The sequence below is a fragment of the Dama dama genome, chromosome 11 (assembly GCF_033118175.1).
Source record: "Dama dama isolate Ldn47 chromosome 11, ASM3311817v1, whole genome shotgun sequence".
Classification (NCBI taxonomy): domain Eukaryota; kingdom Metazoa; phylum Chordata; class Mammalia; order Artiodactyla; family Cervidae; genus Dama; species Dama dama.
Genome location: NC_083691.1, coordinates 95,344,403 through 95,368,609, shown reverse-complemented (window position 1 = coordinate 95,368,609; position 24,207 = coordinate 95,344,403). Strand labels below are relative to the sequence as shown.

The 24,207-nt window shown below is 44.3% G+C and overlaps 1 protein-coding gene across 1 annotated transcript in view; it reads left to right on the top strand.

The window, feature by feature from the left end:
* The window catches only part of SLC9A2 (solute carrier family 9 member A2), an 87,872-nt gene that overhangs the window by 32,719 nt on the left and 30,946 nt on the right, over nt 1-24,207 (top strand). The window contains exons 3-5 of the mRNA XM_061155841.1: nt 837-1,087; nt 19,546-19,763; nt 21,139-21,341. Of these exons, the coding sequence (XP_061011824.1) occupies nt 837-1,087; nt 19,546-19,763; nt 21,139-21,341 (672 nt within the window). The remainder of the gene's footprint in view (nt 1-836; nt 1,088-19,545; nt 19,764-21,138; nt 21,342-24,207) is intronic.

Genomic DNA, 24,207 nt, shown 5'->3' with positions numbered 1-24,207 from the left:
ACTGCAAGGAGATCCAACCAGTCCATCCTAAAGGAGATCAGTCCTGGGTGTTCTGATGTTGAAGCTGATGTTGAAGCTGAAAATCCCATACTTTGGCCACCTCGTGCGAAGAGTTGACTCATTGGAAAAGATCCTGATGCTGGGACAGATTGGGGGCAGGAGGAGAAGGGGACGACAGAGGATGAGATGGTTGGATGGCATCACTGGCTCGATGGACATGGGTTTGAGTAATCTCTGGGAGTTGGTGATGAACAGGGAGACCTGGCGTGCTGCGGTCGCAAAGAGTCAGACACGACTGAGCGACTGAACTAAACTGAACTGAGGGTCTAAAAAATGATGTTTTAGGTGTAAGTCATGTAAATAATTTTGAAGTCTCCTCTCTCTCTTGTGTCTAGAAATAGATTTCCTGATGACACGCTTTCATGAACACTTTTTGCTTAAAGCTATTGAATGCCTGAGTTTCCCAGGTAGCTAGGTGGTAAAGAATCCACCTGCCAAAGCAGGAAATGTGGGTTTGATCCCTGGGACAGGAATATTCCCTGGAGAAAGAAATGGCAACCCACTCCTGTATGCTTGCCTGGAGAATTCCATGGGCAGAGGAGCCTGGTGGGCTACAGTCTGTGAGGTCACAGAGTGGGACATGACTTAGCAACTAAACACAACAGCAATTAAATGTACTGTTAAAATGTGAGATAAAAAGATGCCCAGTCACTCCCACTCATCATCCACTTTGGAGCACAGAAGACACGGCCTTATTAGGAGGCAGGTGTGTTTCTGGGGCTGTGTGGATGATGGGGAAGTTGGCAGGTCCTGACGTTCCTCTGCATGTCCCACAGGTCCTGTACAACCTGTTCAAGTCTTTCTGCCAGATGAAGACCATCGAGACCGTTGACGTGTTTGCTGGCATTGCGAACTTCTTCGTCGTGGGGATCGGTGGGGTGCTGATCGGCATCTTCCTGGGCTTTATAGCGGCGTTTACCACGCGCTTCACACACAACATCCGCGTGATCGAGCCACTCTTCGTCTTCCTGTATAGCTACTTGTCCTACATCACGGCCGAGATGTTCCATCTCTCAGGCATCATGGCGTAAGTATTTGACTCATGCACATGATGGCATGTCGTGGAATTCGTGTGTTTCAAGCTGTGTGTGTTACATGTTATGTAAAAAGACTAGATGTTCTTGAATTCCTTTAAGAAAAAATTAAAAGTAGATTTTGCTTACTTTTTGCTTCAAAGAAATGAAAGTATGGGTCAGCCAGATTTGTACTAAAGTGATCCAGTGCTGACATGGAACAGTACTTACAAGTGACCTCTTGGGTCTCATGAAATACGACGAGAAAGTGTTGGGGTGGATGGTGAGGCACCAAGAATTTTCTGAGTTTGATGACCGTTTAGTGTTGCCCAGGTCAGCTTACTCCAACAGGGCTGTTTTCCAAGCTGAGTCTGGAGTTCTGCAATTGCTTCTGTATATTCATTTGAACAACATTAGTAGTAGAACACCTTCACTCTGTGTGATATATTTGATTTGAGGTTGTAGCTTTACATCATTCAAAGCAAAACTCAGTGAATAAGGCACGCCATCATGGCCTTTGAGCTGAAAGAAGTATGGTTATAAAACAAGAGTGGATAGTTAGTTATCCACTATCCAGTAGTTAGTGTATCACCCACTAACTGATTCAGAAGGATGTTCTCAAAAAGCTCTACAAGTAGCTGAAGAATGGTTACATTTGGGCCCAATGTTAGCTTATTAGGAGTGTCACTTTGACAGAGTTTACTTGTTGGGTGTGGGTGTTTTGCAGCTTCCAAAAATAAGCCTATTATATTATGGCCATAACTTGTAGAGGGCCAGTGAGAAATGCTTTGTAATAGAATGCCTTTAAAGGTTTTAATTTTGATGAATATTTATTTACAGCTTAACACACTCCAGAATCTCTACTGGGGTCTGCTGTCCATGTTTAGGGTTTGTGTTGTAAACATGGGTCTGGTTCTTCTTGGAGTTTTCTTTTGCAGTCTGATTTCAGTGATGCTTTGAATATGGACTGTTTATTTTCTGCCCATATCACCACTTTTGTGGCAGAAGCAGTGAGGTTCGTCTCTCTCCACACGGAGAGTGGAACCCTCTGTAATGAAAGCCATGCATTAGGAAGTTGTGTGATGTTCTGTATCCCAGGGAACCTAAATAAAGCACCAGACTAATCCAGTCTGACCCAGTAATGAAAGGGGCAGCGTCTTCCTGGTGGCTATTCATATCATTTGTATGACCTCCAGTGTCTTCACTGTTCTTTGACTCGTGTCATTGAAACTGTCTGATCAGCTGGTGACAAGGTCTCTGCAAAGATTACAGGGCTGGGACTTTGCATCTAATTTCCCAGAAGTGTTCTTGCAATGGTTGGTGTAAGAACTTTGAATATATTTTGACCCTTGTTGTTGTTGTTTAGTCGCTCAGTCCTGCCTGACTCTATTCCAACCTCATGGACCATAGCCCACCAGGCTCCTCTGTCCATGGGATTCTCCAGGCAAGCATTGTGGAATGGTTGCCATTTCCTTCGGGATTCTCCAGGCAAGCCTACTGGAGTGGTTGCCGTTTCCTCCTCCAGGGCATATTCCCAGCCCAGGGATCGAACCTGCATCTCCTGCAGTGGCAGGTGGATTGTTTACGACTGCCCTAGCAGGGAAGCCCTCATTTTGACCCTGGGCATATATAAAAGTTCTAGAACATCCACGGAGCTATCTGAATATGCTTGTCAACTTTCCTGATGTTCAAAGCAGCAACTGGTATGGGAAGATCCTGAGTGTGGAGGGGGGACAGGTGAAGTGCTAATAGGGACGGAGTCCTGGTACATCTCTGCTTAGCCGTGTCTGGGCTGGAGTTCACAGAACTCAGGAGGCTGGTGATGCCCCAGGTACCTGACCTTCTGCGAGGGTGGGATCAGTGCTTTACTTGCTCTGGGAACTAGGATCTTAGGGACAAATTAGGGCCACATCACACTTCTCAAGTGTTCAGGAGAGTTTTATATTCAGACACTAAGAGCTAGTTAGTTTCTTGTTTTCTAGTTTTCTGATACCTTCCTGCTCATTCTATACTGGGATAAGTCGTTGAAATAGGGAAGGTGCATACTTGTGAATGTCTATGCATGTGTGTTTCAGAGTGCATTTCCACTGCTCTGGAGCTGAAGTTAATGAAAAGTTTCTAGTTTTCTAGTTGGGAAAACTTTGCCATAGTATGGGACCCTTGAGAACCATAGCTTTATTGCTGGGGATGGAGAAGGGACTCATAGCATTGATTTTAGAAATTCATGTCTTTGTTCATGTGTTTTGAACTTTATGTTCAGAAAACTGCTCAGGGATAATTCCCATTGTCCCCCTTACCCAAGAACACTAACAGATGCTTAATGTAATTCCTCAAATCGGATCCATAGGAATGTGAACTGAGCCGGGACTGTTCCCCCTCGTGAACATCACCCTTTTCTGGTCCTCACCTTGTACCCTTGCGTTGCTTTGGGATCCAGCCAGTGGGATACTGAAAACCCACTGTCCCGAGGAGGGAATGTTTCGTTCCCATGGCAGCCAGCAGCCTACCGGGCAATTACTGACTTCTTCTTGCTGTGCTCTAAGAATTTCAGAAAATGTAGAAGTCCTCCTTTTGATATGACAGTGGGTACCCAATATTCTTGTTTTGTTTTCATGTATTAATAATTCCTTAGTCTTTCTTTTTTAGAGGACATTTAAAATACTTTTGGGCTTCTCTGGTGGTAAAGAATCCGTCTGCAGTGCAGGAGAGACCTGGGTTCTATCTCTGGGTTGGGAAGATCCAGTATGGCAACCCCTTCCAGTATTCTTGCCTGGAGAATCGCCATGGACAGGGGAGCCTGGCAGGTTACAGTCCATGCGGTCACAGAGTCAGACACAACTGAGCAATTAAGCACAAGCACACACAAAATATTTTTGATCTGTTGTTTCAGTTATGTTAGCACATTATTGCAAAGAAAGTAGGAAATGTTAATAACCAGTTCCATCTTATGAATATTCGTTGAATATCCTGAATATTCATTGGAAGGACTGATGCTGAAGCTGGAGTGGCCACCTGATGAGAAGAGTTGACTTACTGAAAAAGACCCTGATGCTGGGAAAGACTGAGGGCAGGAGGAGTAGGGGACGACAGAGGATGAGATGACTGGGTGGCATCACCGACTCAATGGACATGGTTTTGAACAAACTCCAGGGGATAGTGAAGGGCAGGGAAGCCTAGTGGGCTGCAGTCCATGAGGTTGCAAAGAGTCGGACACAACTTAGCAACTGAACAACAACAAATCATATGAATGAGCAGACCGAGGCCCTGGTGGGCAGAATCCTTGGTTGTGGGGTGAGGCCTGGACCCTGCATCTCCAGGTATCAGGCCCACCCAGGGTATGTCCAGTAAAATAAAAATTAAAAATGGGCACCTTTCCATGACATTTGTTTGTTTGTTTTTGTCTATGCTGGGTTTTCATTGAGGTGGGAGCTTAGTTGCCCATGGCACATGGGATCTTCGTTCCCCAACCAGGGATCAAACCTGCATCTCCTGCATTGGAAGGCGGATTCTTAACCACTAAACCACCAGAGAAGTCCTCTCCGTGACATTTTAAAATGAGACTTTAATAAGAATTTCCAGAGTGATAGGCTCAGGGATGAAGTCAAGTGTTGGGCTGATGTCCCCGGACTGTGGCGGTCACCGCTGAGGCGTGAAGGTCATGTTCCCTTTCCTTCCTGTTTTCCTTTGTACGAGTTGGTGATTGTCATCTACTGAAAACTTGGAGAACAATAAGAAACTGTGCTTTTGCTTGCCATGTTGTAGCTTCTCTCCTGGTTCCTCCTGGTGATGGTTTGCCCACCAATTGTAAGCAGTTAGAAGACCATCTCTTCAGGATGCAATTATTTGGGGCTTCTCTGATGGCTCAGGGTAAAGAATCTGCCTGCCAATGCAGGAGACACAGGTTCCATCCCTGGTCCGGGAAGATCCCACATGCCATGGAGCAGCTACGCCCGTGCACCACAACTATTGAGCCTGCGCTCTAGAGCCCGGGAGCTGCAATTATTGAAGACCGTGTGTGCCCAGAGCTCATGCTCCACAATAAAAGAAGTTGTCACAAGGAGAAGCCTGCGCACGGCAACTAGAGAGGAGCTCCTGCTCGTCACAACTAGAGAAAAGCCCATGCAGCAACAAAGACCCAGTGCAGTACATAAATAAATAAATAGATAAATATGCAAGGTAGAATCTCGTTTCTAACATCATTAAGTCAAGATGAACAAAGAAGCACTTGCGCTACAGACCATCAATGATTATAAAGATCCAAAATGTAACCAGCAAAGCTACTAACCATTTCTAAGGTAGGTACCAGCCCTGGCCTCTGGTATACAGGCTTCTCTTGAAGTTTCCCCAAATACCTCATCCCTACGGCCACTGCCCCAAAGAGCAGTCCCAGGGAAGCCCTGGTGCGCGTGACATGGGCTGTGTCGTAAGAATGAGTAAGAACCCAGTTTTAACTTGAAGAGAAAATTCTTTAGACTTTGATGCTTGGAGTATTCATGAGCATGCTTTCAGAAGAGCCTCGAGGTCTAAAGGCTGCAGTTGCTCCAGATGAGGAGTCTCTTTTTCCAAAATCAGTACATGGCGTTTGTGATGGGAGTTCCTCTGATGGGGGAGGTGGGGAGGGAGATGAAGTATTAAGAGGCTCAGAGCAAGCCTTGTTTGTTCTGCTGGGTGAATCCCTGCCACACCGTGCACCCATCCTCAGAGACAGAGTATCCTGTTTACATCAACACGTTGAATCATGAAGAACTCATTGAATCTCAAAGAACAACCCACTGAATCACAAAGAACAGTTGAGGGAGGGAGAGAGGGGACCATAACACAGGCTTCCATCTATGGCTCTGGGTCTCCTGCTCTGTTCACTGTCTCTTTGTACCTTATGTTGTCTTGGCAAATAAAAGCTTTATTTTTGATGATGCTTTTTGTACCTTCACTTATATCTTTGACTGATCCAAACAGACCTCGTTAAAATCTTAGGTATTTTTTTGATATTGAGCTTCATGAGCTGTTTGTATATTTTGGAGACTGACCCTTTGTCAGTTGCTTCATTTGCAACTATTTTCTCCCATTCTGAGGGTTTTTTTTTTTGTCTCATTTATGGTTTTCTTTGTTCTGTGAAAATTTTAAGTTTAATTAGGTCCAATTTGTTTATTTTTGTTTGTATTTTCATTACTCTAGGAGGTGGGTCAGAAAAAGATCTTGCAGTGATTTATGTCGGAGAGTGTTCTTCCTATGTTTTTCCTGTAAGAATTTTATAGTATCCAGTCTTACATTTAGATCTTTAATCCATTTTGAGTTTATTTTTGTGTGTGGTATAAGGGAGTGTTCTAATTTCATTCTTTTACATGTAACTGTTCAGTTTTCCCAGCACCACTTATTGAAGAGACTGTCTGTTCCACTGTATATTCTTGCCCCTTTGTCGATGACTATACTCCGATTAAAAAAGCAATACATATATAAGTATATAACTGAGTCAGTTTGCTATACACCTGAAACATTGTAAATCAACTTCAATTAAAAATATAAATTAAAAATTAAAAAAAATCTTATGTTACCACCTCTATCACTAAAGGGAGTGGAGGAGCTGGGGAGGGGAGGAAGATAGTAGAATGAGGCAGGAAATTAGTTAAATAATAGAGAAATAAATCATATCTCCCCTAATTTTCTGACCCTGGTCAAGAAAAAAAGTGAAAAAGAAGCAAACAAAACTGCATTATTATTTTTAAATGGTGACTCACCTATCTTCTGTTTTATTTTGTATAACTTTCCCTCACCTACATGGCAAAACTAGAAAATGCAGGGAGGAATTTTAAATTATAACCCGTTTTTTTTTCTAACTTTACTGAGATGTAATGGCCACTGTATAAACTTAAGGTGTAAAATGTGATGATTAGATAATAGGTGTGTATTGCAGAATGATCACCACCGTGAAGTTAACTGACATATTCATCGCCTCACATAGTTCCCCATCCTTGTGTGTGTGTAGTGAGAACTTTCAAGTGCACAATACAGCATTATTAACTGCCCACATGTACCATTCTATGCAGGATTGTCCAGTCACCATATGGCCCCTTAGATCCCAGAGTTCTTATCTTATAATTGGAAATTTGTAGCCTATGAGCAATTTTCACCTTTTTCCCTTACACCCCCTCCAAATCCCTGGCAACCACCAATGGACACTCTGTTTCTGTGACTTTGCTTTTTTTTTTTTTTTAAAGATTCGAGATGTGAGTGAAATAATATACTATTTGCCCAAAGTATGTAAATTCACCCAAAATAGTGTTTTTTATTTAAAAAAAATGGCAAAAGGAGAAGGGAGCATCAGAGGATGATATAGTTAGATAGCATTGCCGATTCAATGGCCATGAACTTGCTCAAATACTTTGAGACAGGAGGACAGAGGAGCCTGGGGTGATACAGTCCATGGGGTTGCAAAGAGTCTGACACGACTTAGCGACCGAACAACAACAAAAACAGCCAAGTGTAAGTGATTTGTGAAATTATTTTCACTTGTTTTTATGGTTTAAACTTTTAATGAACTAGCTCCAGCTGGTGAGCTCCAGTGTTTGCTTGGCTTTTTTTGAAGGAGGAAGAAAACTGGTGGGCTGTCCCTTTTTTTTCCCCTGGGTGTTGTCCAGTGCTGTGGTCACTGTGGCCATCGGCCACATGTGGCTCTTGAGCACTTAAAATGTGGTCATTCTAACTTGAGGTGGGCTCTAAGTATAAAATATACACCAGATTTTTAAGATTTAGTCGGAAGAGACTAGAGTATCTCATTAATGCTTTTTATCTTTCTTGTTTGCATGTTGAAATGAAAATGTGTTAGTTCTGTTGGATTAAATAAATACATTATGAAAGTTGCCTTCACTGGTTTATTGTTATGTTTTTAACTGTGGCCACTAGGAAATTGAAGATTACTTATGTAGCTTGTATCACATCTCTGTTAGCTTTGTTCCATAGCATTCACTTAGGTTTTTTTTTTTTTAATTTGCATTTAGAGATTTTATTACATATTCTTTTTAAAATGTATTTATTTTTTTAAATGGAAGATAATTACTTTACAATACTGTGATGGTTTTGGCCATACATCAATATGAGTCAGCCATAGGCATATATGGGCTTCCTTGGTGGCTCAGCTGGTAAAGAATCTGCCTGCAATGTGGGAGACCTGGGTTCGATCCCTGAGTTGGGAAGATCTCCTGGAGAAGGGAACGGCTACCCACTCTAGTATTCTGGCCTGGAGAACTTGATGGACTGTATAGGCCATAGGGTCACAAAGAGTCGAACACAACTAAGTAACTTTCGCATAGGCATACATGTGTCCCCTCCATCTGCAGCAAAGGAGACACAGAGGTGAAGGACAGACTTCTGGACTCAATGGGAGGAGAGGGTGGGATGATTTGAGAGAATGGCATTGGAATATCCACATTACCAGTGTTAGTTTTGCTACTTGGATATTTAAAGATTTGTTCCAATGTGTTTTCTTCCCTTTGATAAAGTAAAAGAAAGAAAAATGAGGGTGTGAAAAAAATGGGAAAAATAGAGCTGATGTGCAGTTTCCCCATCAATGGTAGCTGTGTGGTTTATAAAGAACCTTTCTTTCGGAACAGGGAGATCAGAAAGGAAGGGGAAGATCACTGAAGGGAGAGTGGAGGGGTCTTCTGAGGCAGCTTGAGATGATTAAGAAGTCATATTTAAGCCACCATAAAAAATGAAAACTGTTGCCCCAAACCTGCATTTAGGGGTTTTGCTATGTTGTTGTCCAGTCGCCCAGCCGTGTCCGACTCTTTGCGACCTCATGGACTACAGCACACCAGGCTCCCCCGTCCTTCGCTATTGGAGAAGAGAAAGGCAAACCACTCTAGCATTCATGCCTCAAGAACCTCATGAACAGTGTGAAGAGGGGTTTTGGTATAAACACCTTCAACATCTAGCTCAGTGGTGGGATTCTCTCTGAGCAAAAGTTGTCACTCCTACAGACATGGGCTTCCCAGGTAGCCCAGTGGTAACGAATATACTTGCTTATGCAGGAGCCGTAGTGAGACCCAGGTTTGATCCCTGGGTTGAGAGGATCCCCTGGAGGAGGGTAAGGCAACCTACTCCAGTATTCTTGTCTGGAAAATTCCATGGACAGAGGAGCCTGGGGAGGTGGGGGGGAGGCTATAGTCCATGGGGTCACAAAAGAGGTGGACACAACTGAGCATGCACACGCATGCACACACACACATAATACAGGGATGAACAAAATCCTTTAAAACAGATTCCCTATGTTTGGAGATTTCATGTTTTTCATGAACTAAAATTGCAAGCTTATCTGATATGTAATATTCAGAATAATACATTTTCTCACCCAATTTTCTTAGAGGTAAAACAACCCTTCAAGCACTATTTTAATCTCTGTTTTTGTCTGTATTTGTTCTGTAGACTAAGATCAGTAGCACCTACATATTGTGGTCTGTATGGGAAATGCAATTTACTTATGCAGTCCGTGAAATTTCAATTACATGAGTCCTGTGTGGTTCAGTCACACAGTTTGTAATTAGGTGTTTTAAGGTATGTTAAGAATTCAAGAAATAGTATATGGGGTATTTCATAGTAGTAGTTAAAAAACAGAGAACAACAATTTAAAATAGCTGCCATAATAAATGTTACCAGAGAGCGTTTTCTTTTGTGAACAATATTTTATGGATTTCTATTTAAGACCAAATGAATAAAGTAACATAATTTGGGGCCTTTCTCACCCAAGGTTTGTGGTGTGGTGGCTTCTGAAGTGGGTCATTTTCAAGGAGCCTTATTCTAGGTAGACTCAAAAAAGATTTGATTTTGGTAGAGGCAAAAACAAAACAAAAAAACCTAAGTAAAATAAAGTACCACATTGTTGCAGATGATTAAGGATAGATTTTTAAAGCTACTCCCCATCTCCTAAAATGTTTTTGGAATCTTGTGTTTATCAGTTGTACTGAAGGAATAATAATTTTAGTTTATATGAAACACAAACAGAAAAGTTAAATTTCTGAGGAAGAATTGGTACCATGCATAGTCAATCCAATAAATGCTGTATTTAAGCCGCTTGTGAAAACCCATTCATTACCTTCTCAGAATGACATTTACCTAAAAGACAGACTGGGGGTAATTTTTTGGTTATTCTTTAGGACCAGTCCTGCCACTGCTCTTCTCAGTGAGTGCAGCTAATCGAGAGGTTTAGGCTGGGTGGAGAATTCTTAGACAGGAAAATATCTAGTATTTTCCTGGTAAATTTAAGTTTCATGAAACTGTAGCAGTTTGTTGAATTAAGAACTGATTCCCTGAGATCTGTTTGAAGAACGGATCTTTTCGCATGTTGAAAGGGAAGGCTGGCATAGTGAAAGCGTGTGGAGGACAGAGGAGCCTGGCGTGCTGCGGTCCATGGTGTCACAAACAGTCGGCCATGACTGAATGACTAAACAATTTTCACATAACTGGATAATACTGACTGTGCCATCCCTTTGCTTTTTCTAGCTGTTTTGTCTTGTCTTTATCTGAAAATGATCATATTGCTTCAGGTCTATGCTTCATGGAAATTGTAGAAAATAACTTGATTCGTTGATCAAGTCATCACTGGATTGCTCTTGGTCGAGAGCTTAACAATTTTTCTTTTTTTGGTTGTGCTGAGTCTTCTTTCATGGGCTTTCTCTAGCCCTGCGATCCGGGACTCTTCTCTAGATGTGGTGCACAAGCTTCTTGTCGCGGTGGCTGCTCTTGTTGCAGGACACAGGCTCTCGGGCACACAGGCTTCAGTAGCTGTGGCTCCCGGGCCCTAGAGCACACACTCAGTAGTTGTGGTGCATGGGCTTAGTTGCCCCGAGGCATTTGGGATCTTCCCTGATCAGAGATCAAACCCGCATCTCCTGCATTGGCAGGTGAATTCTTCACCACTGAGCCACCAGAGAAGCCCTAGAGCTTACAATTTCAAGTTGCGTTTTCCTCTTTCAAACTCTCGAGTCTGAGACTTGCTATAAGTCTGTGTAGGCCATGGTGCAAAACAAGGTTATAATCAGAAATGTAAACATGATATAATGGCTGAGAAATAGTTCCCATTTCTGTTTTCCCTAAAAGGGATGGCACAATCAGTATTATCCAGTTATGTGCACCACATCTAGAAAACTCATAGTGAGATGCAGTGTACAGGGACTACTCACTTCACACTTTTGAGTATGACAGCTTTGAACACATGATTAAAGTCACATTTTCATTCCTTTCATGAGAGCGTTAGACCAGAGAATTCAGCTATGGGTGCAGATCCAACTTCCAAAACCAGTTATTGTTTACTTGCTAAGTCATGTCTGACTCTTTGAAAGCCCATGGACCTCAGCCTACCAGGCTCCTCTATTCATGGGATTTCCCAGGCAGGAATACTGGAGTGGGTTGCCATTTTCTCCTCCAGGGATCTTCCTGACCCAGGGATCAAACCTGTATCTCCTGCATTGGCAGGCAGATTCTTTACTGCTGAGCCGCCAAAGAAGCTCTGTAAGCAGGAGCCCAGCTGAAACAACAGAGGGAGGCTCTGGGTTAGTAAAGCCAAAGTGTTAGTTGCTAAGTCTTGTCTGACTCTTTGCAACCCTATGGACTGTGTTAGCCCACCAGGCTCCTCTGTCCATGGAATTCTCCGGCAAGAATACTGGAGTGGGTTGTCATTCCCTGCTCCAGGGGACCTTCCCTGACCCAGGGATCCAACCTGGGTCTCTCGCACATGCAGACAGATTTTTTTTACCTTTTGAGCCACCAGGCAAACTCCAAATCAAAGCAGATTCCACCATAAAGGGGGAATGTATTGGCTCATATAAATAAATTCTTGTAGGTCTGGCCTTGGTGTGATGGTAATGGAGACTCCAGGTCACCTGGCCACCTGGACAGTCTTTCTCCTTCAGTTTTGTCTTTCTCCATGTGATGACTACCTTCTCATCAAACCAAGGTCACAGACTTTGGGCTTTCTGTCTCTACAACCTCGTCCCTATAAACAGAGATCTACCCTGCCAGCCCCAGGCAGAAGAAATTTTGAGGGAAGGACTGTGATTGGCCCAGGGATTTGGAGAACTGTGATTGGATCAGCCTGTGTCTCATGACCAGCTGACGGTATGAGAAAGAGTCTGTTAGCAGAAGAAAGCAGTGAGAGTAAAACCCACTGGGAGAGATGGCCATTTCCATCTGTGTCGATTATACATCTTTAAGGGAAGCTCAATCCTTGATAATAAAACATATAAATAATACAGTGGGGGTGGGGCTGGTGATACTGCATTGAAGCCTCAGTGATGAAGAGAAGGGCATTCTGGGGAGAGACAGAAGGCTCCCAGGTGAAGCACTCACCTACACATAAGAACAGAGTCTAGGGTGATAAGAGAGGCACATGTCTACTTTTCTTTTTTATTGAAGTGTAGTTGATTTGCAATGTTGTGTTAGTTTCTACTGTACAGTGAAGTGACTCAGTTATACATATATACATATTTCAGTTATCTATATATATATATTTATTTCTTTTCAGATTCTTTTCCATTACGGTTTATTACAGGATGTTGAATGCAGTCCCCTGTGCTATACAGTCGGACCTTATTATTTATTCATCCTATATATGATAGTTCGCATCTGGTAATCCCAACCTCTTCATATGATCATCTCTAGATCCATCCATGTCGCTGCAGATGGCATTAGTTCATTCTTTTTTGTGGCTGGGCAGTATTCCATTATATATATGGACAACAGTTTATTTATCCATTCATCTGTTGATGGACACTTAGGTTGCTTCCATATCTAAGCTATTTAGTAGCCCAGCTTAATCATATACGATAGGACCTGGTTGTTTATCCATCCTATATATAAAAGTTTGCATCTGCGAATCCCAAACTCCCACTCTGTCCTTTCCCCACCCCCAGCAGATGCCTAGTCTTGGCCTGTGTTGTTCTGTAGACACTCGGGAGCCTTTGGAAACTGTAAGCAGGGAGGTTACTCGCTCTTTTTTTTTGCTTTCTAGTGAATCCATGATTGGAGAGCTTCTAAACCCTTTTACACCATCCCTCAGGACACTGATAATGTCTGAATAATCCTCTGTGTATAATCAAAGCTGTGGTTTTTCCAGTAGTCATGTATGGATGTGAGAGTTGGACCATAAAGAAGTCTGAGCATTGAAGAAGAACTGATGTTTTCAAATTGTGGTGCTGGAGAAAACGCTGGAGAGTCCCCTGGACTGCAAGGAGATCAAACCAGTCAATCCTAAAGGAAATCAAACCTGAATATTCATGGAAAGGACTGATGCTGAAGCTGAAGCTCCAATACGTTGGCCACCTGGTGTGAAGAGCCAACTCATTGGAAAAAACCCTGCTGCTGGGAAAGACTGAGGGCAGGAGGAGAAAGGGGCTTCCGAGGGTAAGATGGTTAGATAGCATCACTGACTCAATGGACATGAATTTGAGCAAACTCCAGGAGATAGTGAAGGACAGGGAAGACTGACAATTGAACAACAACAAGAACTGCGGTGGAAGCTAGAAGGCAGGGCCTCAGGCTTGCTGGATGCCTGGGGATGAGGACTCTGTCCAGGCAGGAGGGTGGGAACGTGTGTCCAGCAGCAGAGTGAAGATGCCTGCATACTAGGCTAGGCAAGAGAAGGTGGGAATGCACACCCAGATGCAAATCATGAATATTGTGAGAAGGGGAGGGAAAACAGGTGGCAAAGCGAAATTAAGTCCACCACAGTCCTCACATCTCATGTGAACCCTTGTTTTCACTCTCCAATAGATCTTTAAATAACAGGATTCAAGTGTCAGCTCTTTTTCTCTTTCGTTTTTCCTCCTCTGAACCTTCTTCCTGGGCTCCCTTGGTTTCCTCAAACTTTGATGTATTTTGGAATCCCCTGAGAAGGTTGCTATGGATACAGAATCCCAGGACCCCACCAGAGATTCTGAGTCCATAGGTCTCAGATGGGGGTCTTGGCATTTGCGTTTTTTTCCAAGGACTACTCAGAATCATGTGGTCAACAAGCTACACTTTTAGAAATAATTCTCGGCTACTAGTGTGAGGAGCAGGAGGACTTCCAGAATGTGGCAGCCTCCGATGAGGGTCTCAGTGTTCCCAGGTTAAATCCTGGGAACACTCTACTCTGCCTGTTCACTAGTGCAGGGTTGTCACATAGCAGCTGATTCTCATACCTGCCTGCAACCCTCTCCCAATGTCCACCAGGTGTTCTCCAGCTGGAAAACTATAATTCCATCATCGTGATCTTGGTCCAATCTTTCTGTCACTCATGCCTTCATCAGCAGTCCTCAACTAGAGTCAGTGGACACCGCGGGTCCCTTGATGCCTTGTATTTCATATCACACTTTTGACAATGAGCTGTGGCCTCTTATGTGTTTTTGCACAAAACCATGATTGCTTTGTGTGTGTTAAGTCACTGCAATCGTCTCTAACTCTTTGTGAGCCTGTGGACCATGGCCCACCAGGCTCCTCTGTCCGTGGGATTCTCCAGGCAAAAATACTGGAGCAGGTTGCCATTTCCTCCTCCAGGAGACCTTGACCCAGGGACCAAACTTTAGGAGCCAGAAAATGAACTATAAATAATAGTTGAACACATCCAAAGGAGAAAAATACAAAAGATGTGGAAAATCTGTGAAATGGACAAGAATTCATGAATACCAAACATCTATATTTGTTGGAATTCATTTCATTTTGAAATTTTAAGAAAGGTTGTTCAGTTTTTGTGGTTGGATATTTATTTGCAAAACTTTTTTTTTTTTTCTTTTCATTTCCTCATGTGTCAAACTCACTCTCTCTGGGTTGTCAGGTTTACTGGAAGAGGCGATCCGTTATATAGTAATTTGTGCCCTGGAATAATTAATTTACCTCACATGAGTGAGTACTTTATTCTGAGAACTTGCAGTGTACCCTGAGTCATCGCAGACCTGGCTTTAATCAGTGCAGAGAAAGCTTGTTAATTGTCCCTCGTCTTTGCTAATGCTTGGCTCTGATTAGTGAAACAGGCTTTTATGTTTGATGAAGACTTTATGGAGAATATGCAACTGTTGTTTGGGCTGTCTTTTCCTGCAACTGAATCCATACATTTTAAGATCACACACAGACATGGCATGGACACCAGAGACTTTTGCAACATCCTTTCTATCAGTTCAATTCTAATTCTAAACAGGTCTCCCAATGTTGCAACTGAAATTAGAGAACTGATCACTCTTGAAAGACATAAAAGCGTTTGTATTCATAAAGTGAATGAACTGAGTCATGGCTACACAATATGTAGGTAAACACAGATAAGGTGTGTACGTATTTTATCTTCATAACCAGAAGTCTGCCTTCACCATCCACCATCTGTATGGATGTCTTTCTCTTTGGTTCTACAGTTGCCAACTGCCTAATGAAGGATTCTGGGTCTCCATTAAGCTAGACTCAGCCAGCAGCTTCCTGGTGCCTCAGATGAAAGAATCCACCTGCAAGGCAGAAGATCAGGATTAGTCCCTGGGTTGGGAAGATCCCCTGGAGAAGGAAATGGCAATCCAGTCCAATATTCTTACCTGGGAAATCCCATGGAAAGAGGAGCCTACTCAGATACAATCCATGGGGCCGTAAAGAGTTGGACATGACTGAGTGGCTAACTCTTTCACTTTCAGCCAGCAGCAGGTGAACATACACGTGGTACCACTGCGTGTAGGGAGCCAAGGTGGAGGAAGAAGGCCAACCCCTGCTTGAGAGTGTGCATGCTGGTGGAAAGGAAGTGAACATTGTTTCATTGACCACCAGGGTGGAGGCATGGAGTACAATAAAGGAAAAAAGTGTTGGTTGGAGTTTTCTAGTCAGAAAATAGTCCAGTGACAGATTATCAGAATAGAAAGTCTGTTTTCTCCCTGAAGACTGTTGAGACAGTATTAGCTGGCCTGAAAGTTTTCTATACTGCATTGAGAGTGGGACAGTGATGAAGAAAAAAAAATCTCAACTGCTGGTGAATCTAAAAACCACTAGTTATCGTGCTTTAGCTTCTCCATCTCTAAATTGGTAAAAATCATCCTGCAGTTATGTTAAACCCTAGTATGGATTTAACAAAGCAGAGGGCACTGGTGAATTCTGTATGTACCTTCCCTCCACATAGTCACATGGAATAGAACCTAACACCCGTTCAAAGGTGGACCTGTTTGGGGAGATTATATGGACCAAGTGCTGCAGTGGATTTTGAAAACCAACAACCATTGTGGGAAAGAAGGTGACTCTGGTCTCTAGGTCGTGCCCATCCAGATCTGTCCTGCACATGTACTTAAGTTTTCTTTCTAAAATACAGATCTGTCGATGACACCCCACCATTCCCATGAATTGAGAATACACTAATGAGGTGCCAGGCACTGTGATAAGCATTGATGACACTGTTTCCCCCATGAAGCTTCCAGCTGGGTTGTGGAGATAAACTTTAATTATATGGTTGAAGATATAATCTCATGTTTTCCCGTCCAGCCTATAGAGTAGGCTCCTAAGCATCACATATTCAATATAAGAGTGTCACGTGTTCTTGTTGTTGTTCAGTCGCTAAGTCATGTCCGACTCTGCGACCCCATGGACTGCAGCACACTAGGCTTCCCTGTTCTTCACCATCTCCCAGAGTTGGCTCAAACTCATGTCCATTGAGTCAGTGATGCTATCAAAACAGCTCATCCTCTATTGTCCCCTTCTCCTCCTGCCTTCAATGTTTCCCAGCATCAGGGTCTTTTTCAATGATTTGGCTCTTCGCATCAGGTGGCCAAAGAATTGGAGCTTCAGCTTCTGTATCAGTCCTTCCAATGAATACTGAGGGATGATTTCCTTTACGATTGACTGGTTGGATCTCCTTGCAGTCCAAGGGACTCTCCAGAGTTTTCTCCAACACCACAGTTCAAAAGCATCAATTCTTCTGTGCTCAGCCCTCTTTATGGTCCAACTCTCACATCTGTACGTGAGTACTGGAAAAACCATAGCTTTGACTGTAGGGATCTTTGTCAGCAAAGTGGTGTCTCTGCTTTTTCATACGCTGTCTAGGTTTGTCATGTGTGTGCCTCCCTAATTAGAGGGAGACTAGTGCTGCAATCCATGGGGTTGCAAACAGTCAGACATGACTGAGCAACAACAACAAAGCTCATTTGTACTTTTGTGTACATAGGGTGGTATTGAAGGGGAGGTGGTTTGACTGGCTTAGAGCACCCTATGTCAAAAAAAGACCCCTGTTTGCAGTGAAATACCTCCTGTATTTTGTTTGAGAGATTCTGTGCATTGACCTGTACGTGACAGACTAGAAAGTGACCCTTGGAACACTCGTCCCCAGCCTGAACAGTGCATCCGCATCATAAAGATGTCCACGTTTCCCAAACGAGGGTGTGTGGGCCCTGGGTCTCTGGTATCTGCCGAGGCTCTTTCTCACCCTGGAGGATCACACCTGTGCTGGTCAGAGGCAGTGTGGAGTTACAGGGAGGTGTCTGGCAGACAGAAGCCTCACTTGGTGTCATGTTAAGGACACAAAGCAATGGAAAATGATCCTGTGAACACTCATGTAAAATTCATGGTTTTTTTTTTTTTATTCCTACAGCATAGCTGTAGTTTTCAGTAATTTCTGAATAGAAATTTTTGTTAAATCGCTCCCTGAATGAACTAAAGATTGCTTTTCGCCTGTGTGGTTTATATTTTTCCCAGTGAATGAATGTGAGCATGATCTCAGAGGGAAATAAATACCATGTTGACAAGACAACTTTCTTTAACCTCTTAAAAATCACTTCTTGACTGATAAAGAAAAAATCCAAATCCAAGCGGGACTGAGGGAAATAGGGTTAGTATGAGACAAGTAGGGGCTTCAGTTCCATGTTGTTATTTAGTCGCTAAGTCGTGTCCTACTCTTTGCAACCCTGCGGACTGTAGTCTGCTGTTCTTCTCTGTCCATGGGATTTCCCAGGCAAGAATACTGGAGTGGGTTGCCGTTCCCTCCTCCAGAGAATCTTTCTGACCTAGAGATGGAACCCCACATCTTCTTCAGTGGCAGGAGTGTTCTTTACCGCTGAGGCACTGGTGGCTTCTTCAATTCTGTAGCTGATGGTTTATTATTAAAAATGAAAGTGATTGGATACTTAGGTTGCTTCCACATCTTGGCCATTGTAAATAGTGCTGCAGTGAACACTCGGTTGTATCTTTTTGATGTGTGGTTTTCTCTCAATATATGCCTGGGAATGGGATTGTTTGATCATACAGCCACTCTATTGTTAGTATTTTGAGGAACCTCCTTACTGTTGTCCATAGTGGCTGCACTGATTTATGTTCCCAATGACAGGGTGGGAGAGTTCGCATTTCTCCACACCCTCTCCAGCATTTATTGTTTGTAAATTTTTTGATGATGTCCATTCTGATGGGTGTGAGATGATAACTTCATTGTAGTCTAGATTTGCATTTCTCTAGTAATTAGTGATGTTGAGCATCTTTTCATGTGCCTCTTGGCCATCTTTATGTTTTATTTACTCCAATAAAAATTTTTTAAAAAATTCTATACAACCAACAAGGACCTACTGTATAGCACAGGGACCTCTGCACAATATTATGTAACAACCTAAATGGGAAAAGAATTTGAAAAAGAAGATGTACACATATACGTATAGCTGAATCACTTTTTACGCCTGAATCTAACACCACAATGTTAATCAATTATACTCCAATACAAAATAGAAAGTTAGAAGCATAGAGGTCAAGAAAAAGGAGCATAAAGAGCTCTGTGGTCCCAGAGTTTTGGAAATGTGGGGAAAACAAGCAAAACAGTATCCTTCCTTTTGGAATTTTCAGAGCCTATGAATACATTTTGAATTTTCCAGAAGTGAATATAATAGATAAGCATTGGGTTGGTCTAAAAGTTCATTCAGATTTTTTCCATGAGATGTTAACGGAAAAACTTGAGCAAACTTTTGGGCCAACCCAATAGAAATGAGAACCAGAAGTAAGGCATCAGAGTCACAATGAGTGAGTAGGTCCAGGAGATTCAGGATGAGGGACAGAAGATGACTGGTGAGCAGACAAATGGTGAAGGGCACTGAGGATGTGCAAAGAGAAGTCCAGTGTGACCAGTTTCAAATTTAGGATTTTAGGCAATAGTGTAGCATTTGGGGCACTAGAGGAAAAAAGAAGATGGACCTGGCTTTATAGGAAGATAATGGGCTTTGAATTTATTAGGAGCTTGTTTTATTTGTGATGTTGGCAGACTAGCTGATGTACTGATGTCCATATCCAGAGACTTGAAAGCTGGGCAGAGCCAAGTTGGAGCCTTGGATATTGATGAAGACTTCCAGAAATAATAGGGTTTCCAAGGATGCAAATTACAGTCACTTACAAAAATCAATCAATGATGTAGTTGTGGGTGGAAGGGTAGAGCCAGCCTCATCAGCTACCTGCTGACTCATATTCTGATTGGGACCATTATCCTTTTTAAATAGAAGCTAATCTCTTCTTGCAGAATCACGGCTTGTGCGATGACCATGAATAAGTACGTGGAAGAGAACGTGTCTCAGAAATCCTACACGACCATCAAGTATTTCATGAAAATGCTAAGCAGCGTCAGCGAGACCCTGATCTTCATCTTCATGGGCGTGTCCACTGTGGGGAAGAACCACGAGTGGAACTGGGCCTTCGTCTGCTTCACCCTGGCCTTCTGCCTGATCTGGAGGGCGCTGGGTAATGAGCACGTGTCTCCTCCATGGGCCTGGGAGTCTGGCACAGAAGCACTGGTCCTTCCTTCTTTCCCTCTGCTTTGTGGTTGCTCTTGTTACTTCCCTTCATCTTAGGTTCTTGTCTTTCTTATCTCCTTCCTCCAGCTCCTCCTCTTCGTCCTTATTCTCCATGTCCTCCTCCTCCTTCTTTCCCTGCATCCTGACATGCTCTTTTCTTCCTGGAGTATTTTTATGCCTTTGCTTTAAGTGGAATTAACTGTTCTTGGTGTCTCTGATTCCACGTTCTCACTCACTGTCTTGGAACAACACAGGTCCCAGAACCCAGTGATGTGAGCCAGGATAGGAAAGAGCTTCTTCTGAAATACAGAAGGTCCCCTACGTGGGAACTAATTTGGTTCAAAGAGCATGTTCATACTTACAATTTGTTAGTAAGTCCGACAAAGTTAGCCTAGATACCCAACTAATATAATCGGCTATATGGTATTGTCCTGGAATAGATTTATGATACTTTGCACACAAACAGTACTAATAAGAAAACTAACAAACACAAAAAATAAAGAGAAGATTTTTAATCTTACTGTACCTTAAAAAGTATAGTAGCAACAATACAGCTGCTGGCATCCAGGGGCTGGCATCAAGTGAATAGGCACGAAGAGTTACTTCCTGGAGGAAGGAGAGGAGGTGGGAGATGGTAGAGCTGAAGGATCGTCAGCAACAGGAGACGGAGGGCGAGCTGCAACTTCACTCATGCCTGACATTGAAGGCACATGTTCTGGCTCCTTACTTTCTATGCACCCTCTTGAAAAAAGATTGTGTAACGTCTAGGTGGTAGCTCTTTTTATCATAGGTGTCATAGGTGACATCCTGGGCTTAAGATGAAGATACTATACTGTTGTACTCTACAGAGTTGTTGTTGTTTAGTGGCTCAGTCATGTCTGACTCTGTGACCCCATGGACTATAGCCTGCCAGGCTCCTCTGTCCATGGGATGTCCCAGGCAAGAATACTGGAGTGGGTTGCCATTTCTTCCTCCAAGGGATCTTCCCAATCAGGGATTGAAACCACATCTCCTGCATTAGCAGGCAGATTTTTTTTTTTTTTTTTAACCACTGAGCCACGTGGGAAGCCCACTCTGTAGAGTCCTGTAAAGTACAAAACCACAGCCACTTGTGTGACAAGTCACAGTGCACGCCAGACAAGTGAACTGATTTATGCGGTTAGACACGGGAGCAAATGTGCACATCTTTGAAAGTTCGAAACTTGAAAGTTCCTGTGTTGGGGACTTAACTGTACTTTGCCCTGAAACAGAAAACATGTCTTCCTGTTCCCGTGTCCTGGCCTGACACATGCTGTTCCCTTCGGTTTTGTTTTCCTTCTCAGGTGTCTTCGTCCTGACTCAGGTCATTAACTGGTTCCGGACGATTCCCCTGACCTTCAAGGACCAGTTCATCATTGCCTACGGGGGACTCCGGGGGGCCATCTGCTTCGCGCTGGTGTTTCTCCTTCCATCCTCCGTGTTCCCCCGGAAGAAGTTATTCATCACGGCAGCAATCGTGGTCATATTCTTCACCGTCTTCATCCTGGTGAGTAGAGCTCTGTCTCCCAGCAAAGTCCCTCCTTTTACCAGGAGGAAAAAAGGGTCACTTGGAGGGTCATCCTGAACTTCTCTCATAGGACGCCATGTTGCTGAGGTGTCTTGAGGCTTTGGTGGGCTTCCCTGGTGGCTCAATGGTAAAGAACTTAGCCGCCAATGCAGGAGATGTGGATTTGATCCTTGGATTGGGAACATCCCCTGGAGGAAGAAATGGCAACCCACTCCTCCAGTATTCTTGCCTGGAGAATCCCATGGACAGAGGAGCCTGCGGGGCTATGAAGAAGAAATGAAAGTTGCTCAGTCATGTCCAACTCTTTGTGACCCCGTGGAGAGTCCATGGAACTCTCCAGGCCTCTAGTCTGTGGGAGTTGGGCACGACTTAGTGACTTGACAACAACAACAACTTGAGGCTTTGGTCATTAGGGCAGGAGAGAGACAGTCTTTCACAGGTCACTGGGTTGTGCAGCAGTCTCAGAGAGTCCACTTTGGTCACTTGGCCAGCACAGAAGAATTGCTATTTAAGGAAACAGCCATGTGAGCTGAGCTTCCTCCTGGAAACTTACGAACTGCATTGCTAATCCTTGGCGTTTGTCTCCCTGGCTGACCTCGTAAAGGTGCTTGTTAGTGCTAGCTATGCGGTGACCTTCCAGCAGCTCTGGGACGTAGGTTCACTGCAGAGCTGTGCGTGGAACGGAGGGAGGGCCGAGTGCACGTTTAACATGGGGAGGGGCAGAGACGGTGGTAGGGGGGCATGGGCCTGAGCCAGGGTCCTGACTCTGCAAGTTAACCAACCTCTAGTTTAGTCATCTGAGCGGCTTTCACTCTGGGCTTCCCTGGTGGCTCAGCTGGTGAAGAATCTGCCAACAACGCGGGAGACCTGGGTTCAATCCCTGGGTTGGGAAGATCCCCTGGAGAAGGGAATGGCTACCCACTCAGTATTCTGGCCTGGAGAATTCCATGGACTGTATAGTCCATGGGGTCACAGAGAGTTGGACACAACTGAGCAACTTTCACTTTATGTTAATCATCCAGCCCTTAAGAGATTCTATTTTGTGGATATTCATTTAGAAAATCGGAGAAGGAAGTGGCAAATCACTCTAGTATTCTTGCCCAGAGAATCCCATGACAGAGCAGTCTGGTAGGCTACAGTCCATGGGGTAGCGAAGAGTCGGACACCACTGAGTGACTGACACACACACACGTTTAGAAAATATGCCTAGGGTTCCTGCTGTGAGCCGGACAGAGCTCTGGGCTTTTAGAATCCAAGAGTGAGCGAAATATCCAGAAATGTCCCCAACCCTGTGGAGGTTCTGTTCCAGGGAAAGTCAGTCTAGTAGGTGAGGCAATGAGAGTCTATGAGAAGGTGAAAGATGGTGGACTGTAAGAGACAGTAGGGGCTTTCCTGGTGGTGGTGGCTCAGTGGTAAAGAATCCATCTGTTAACGAAGGAGACACAGGTTGGATCCCTGATCCAGGAATATCCCACATGCCACAGAGCAGCTAAGCCCATGTGCCACAACTATTAAGCCTGTGCTCCAGAGCCTGGGAGCCACAACTACTGAGCTCATGTGCCGCAACCACTGAAGTCTGAGTGCCCTAAAGCCTGTGCTCCACGGCAAGAGAAGACGCTGCATTGAGAAGCCTGTGCACTGTAACTAGAGAGTAGCCCCCAGTCACCGCAGCTAGAGAAGGCCCATGCACAGCAGCAAGACCCAGTGCAGTCAAAAAGAAGTAAATAATCATTAAAAAAAGAAAAGAAAGAAACAGTGGGCGTCGCGCCAGGGGATGGGGAACAGGGTTATAATTCTCGATTGAATAGTCATAGACGGCAACGATGAGAAACATGGTATTTGAATAAAGGTTTGCAGGAGGTAAAGGGGTTGGCTAAGCTGAAGGACATTCCAGGCAAAGGGGACTAAAGATGAAGATCTGAAGACAGTGTGGTAGATCTGAAGCCACATGGCCCACGTGGCTGGGCGGGGGGAGCGCAGTGTGGGATGCAGGAGGCGAGGGAGGGTCTGGGGTCCTGGGTCATGTGGGGTCGGGCGGGCTGGTGTCAGGACATGGGCTCCTCTCCAGGTGAAATGGAAGCAGCATGGGAACTTTGGTGATGCTGTGGGTGTGCTTCACCTTATAAGAGCATCCCACCGGCCGCTGTGGGGCGGGATGGTGAAGATGAGCCGGTCTGGTGGGGAATGGGGTGGGGGGCAGTGCAGCCAGTCAGCAGCCAAGGCAGAAGGATGGCGGCCGGGTGGCGAAAGGGCTGGGGTCCTGGGATGACTTCTGAAGCTGGAATCTGCAGGACCCCCCTGGTGGGTTTGGTGTGGGGTGGCGGGAAAAGGAGCCGTGAGGGACCGAGCTATTGTAAGGACCGACTGGCCCCACGTGAGAAGAGGTGCTGTGGGTGGTGGGCTGGGAGCCCACTTTCCAGCACTCGAGGTTGGGGGCTGTGAGACCTGCGGGTGGGGGTGATGAACAGGAGGGTGGGGTACCTGAGCCTGGCGTCCAGGAAGGAGCTGGGTCAGCAGCACAGGGCTGGGATCCACAGCTGGGAAGCTGGAAGTGGTCACCAAGGGGGTGAAAATCCATTGAGGAAACCAAGAGAGGACCAGTAACTGGGCTCTGGGGCAGCCCAGCCGTGAGACCCTGGGAGGAGACGAAGCAGCCGAGAGGACCGAGGAAGGGTGATGAGTGATACTTACCATAAGAAAACCAGGAGATGTTTTGTTTGATTTTTTAAAAAAATATTTTGTTTACCAGGTAGTCATGGAATGCTTTCTAGGTGCCTGACTGAGATGTAAGCGCCTTTGATGTTAGCTCTTTAAATCCTCATAACTGTTCTAAGGCACAAACTCT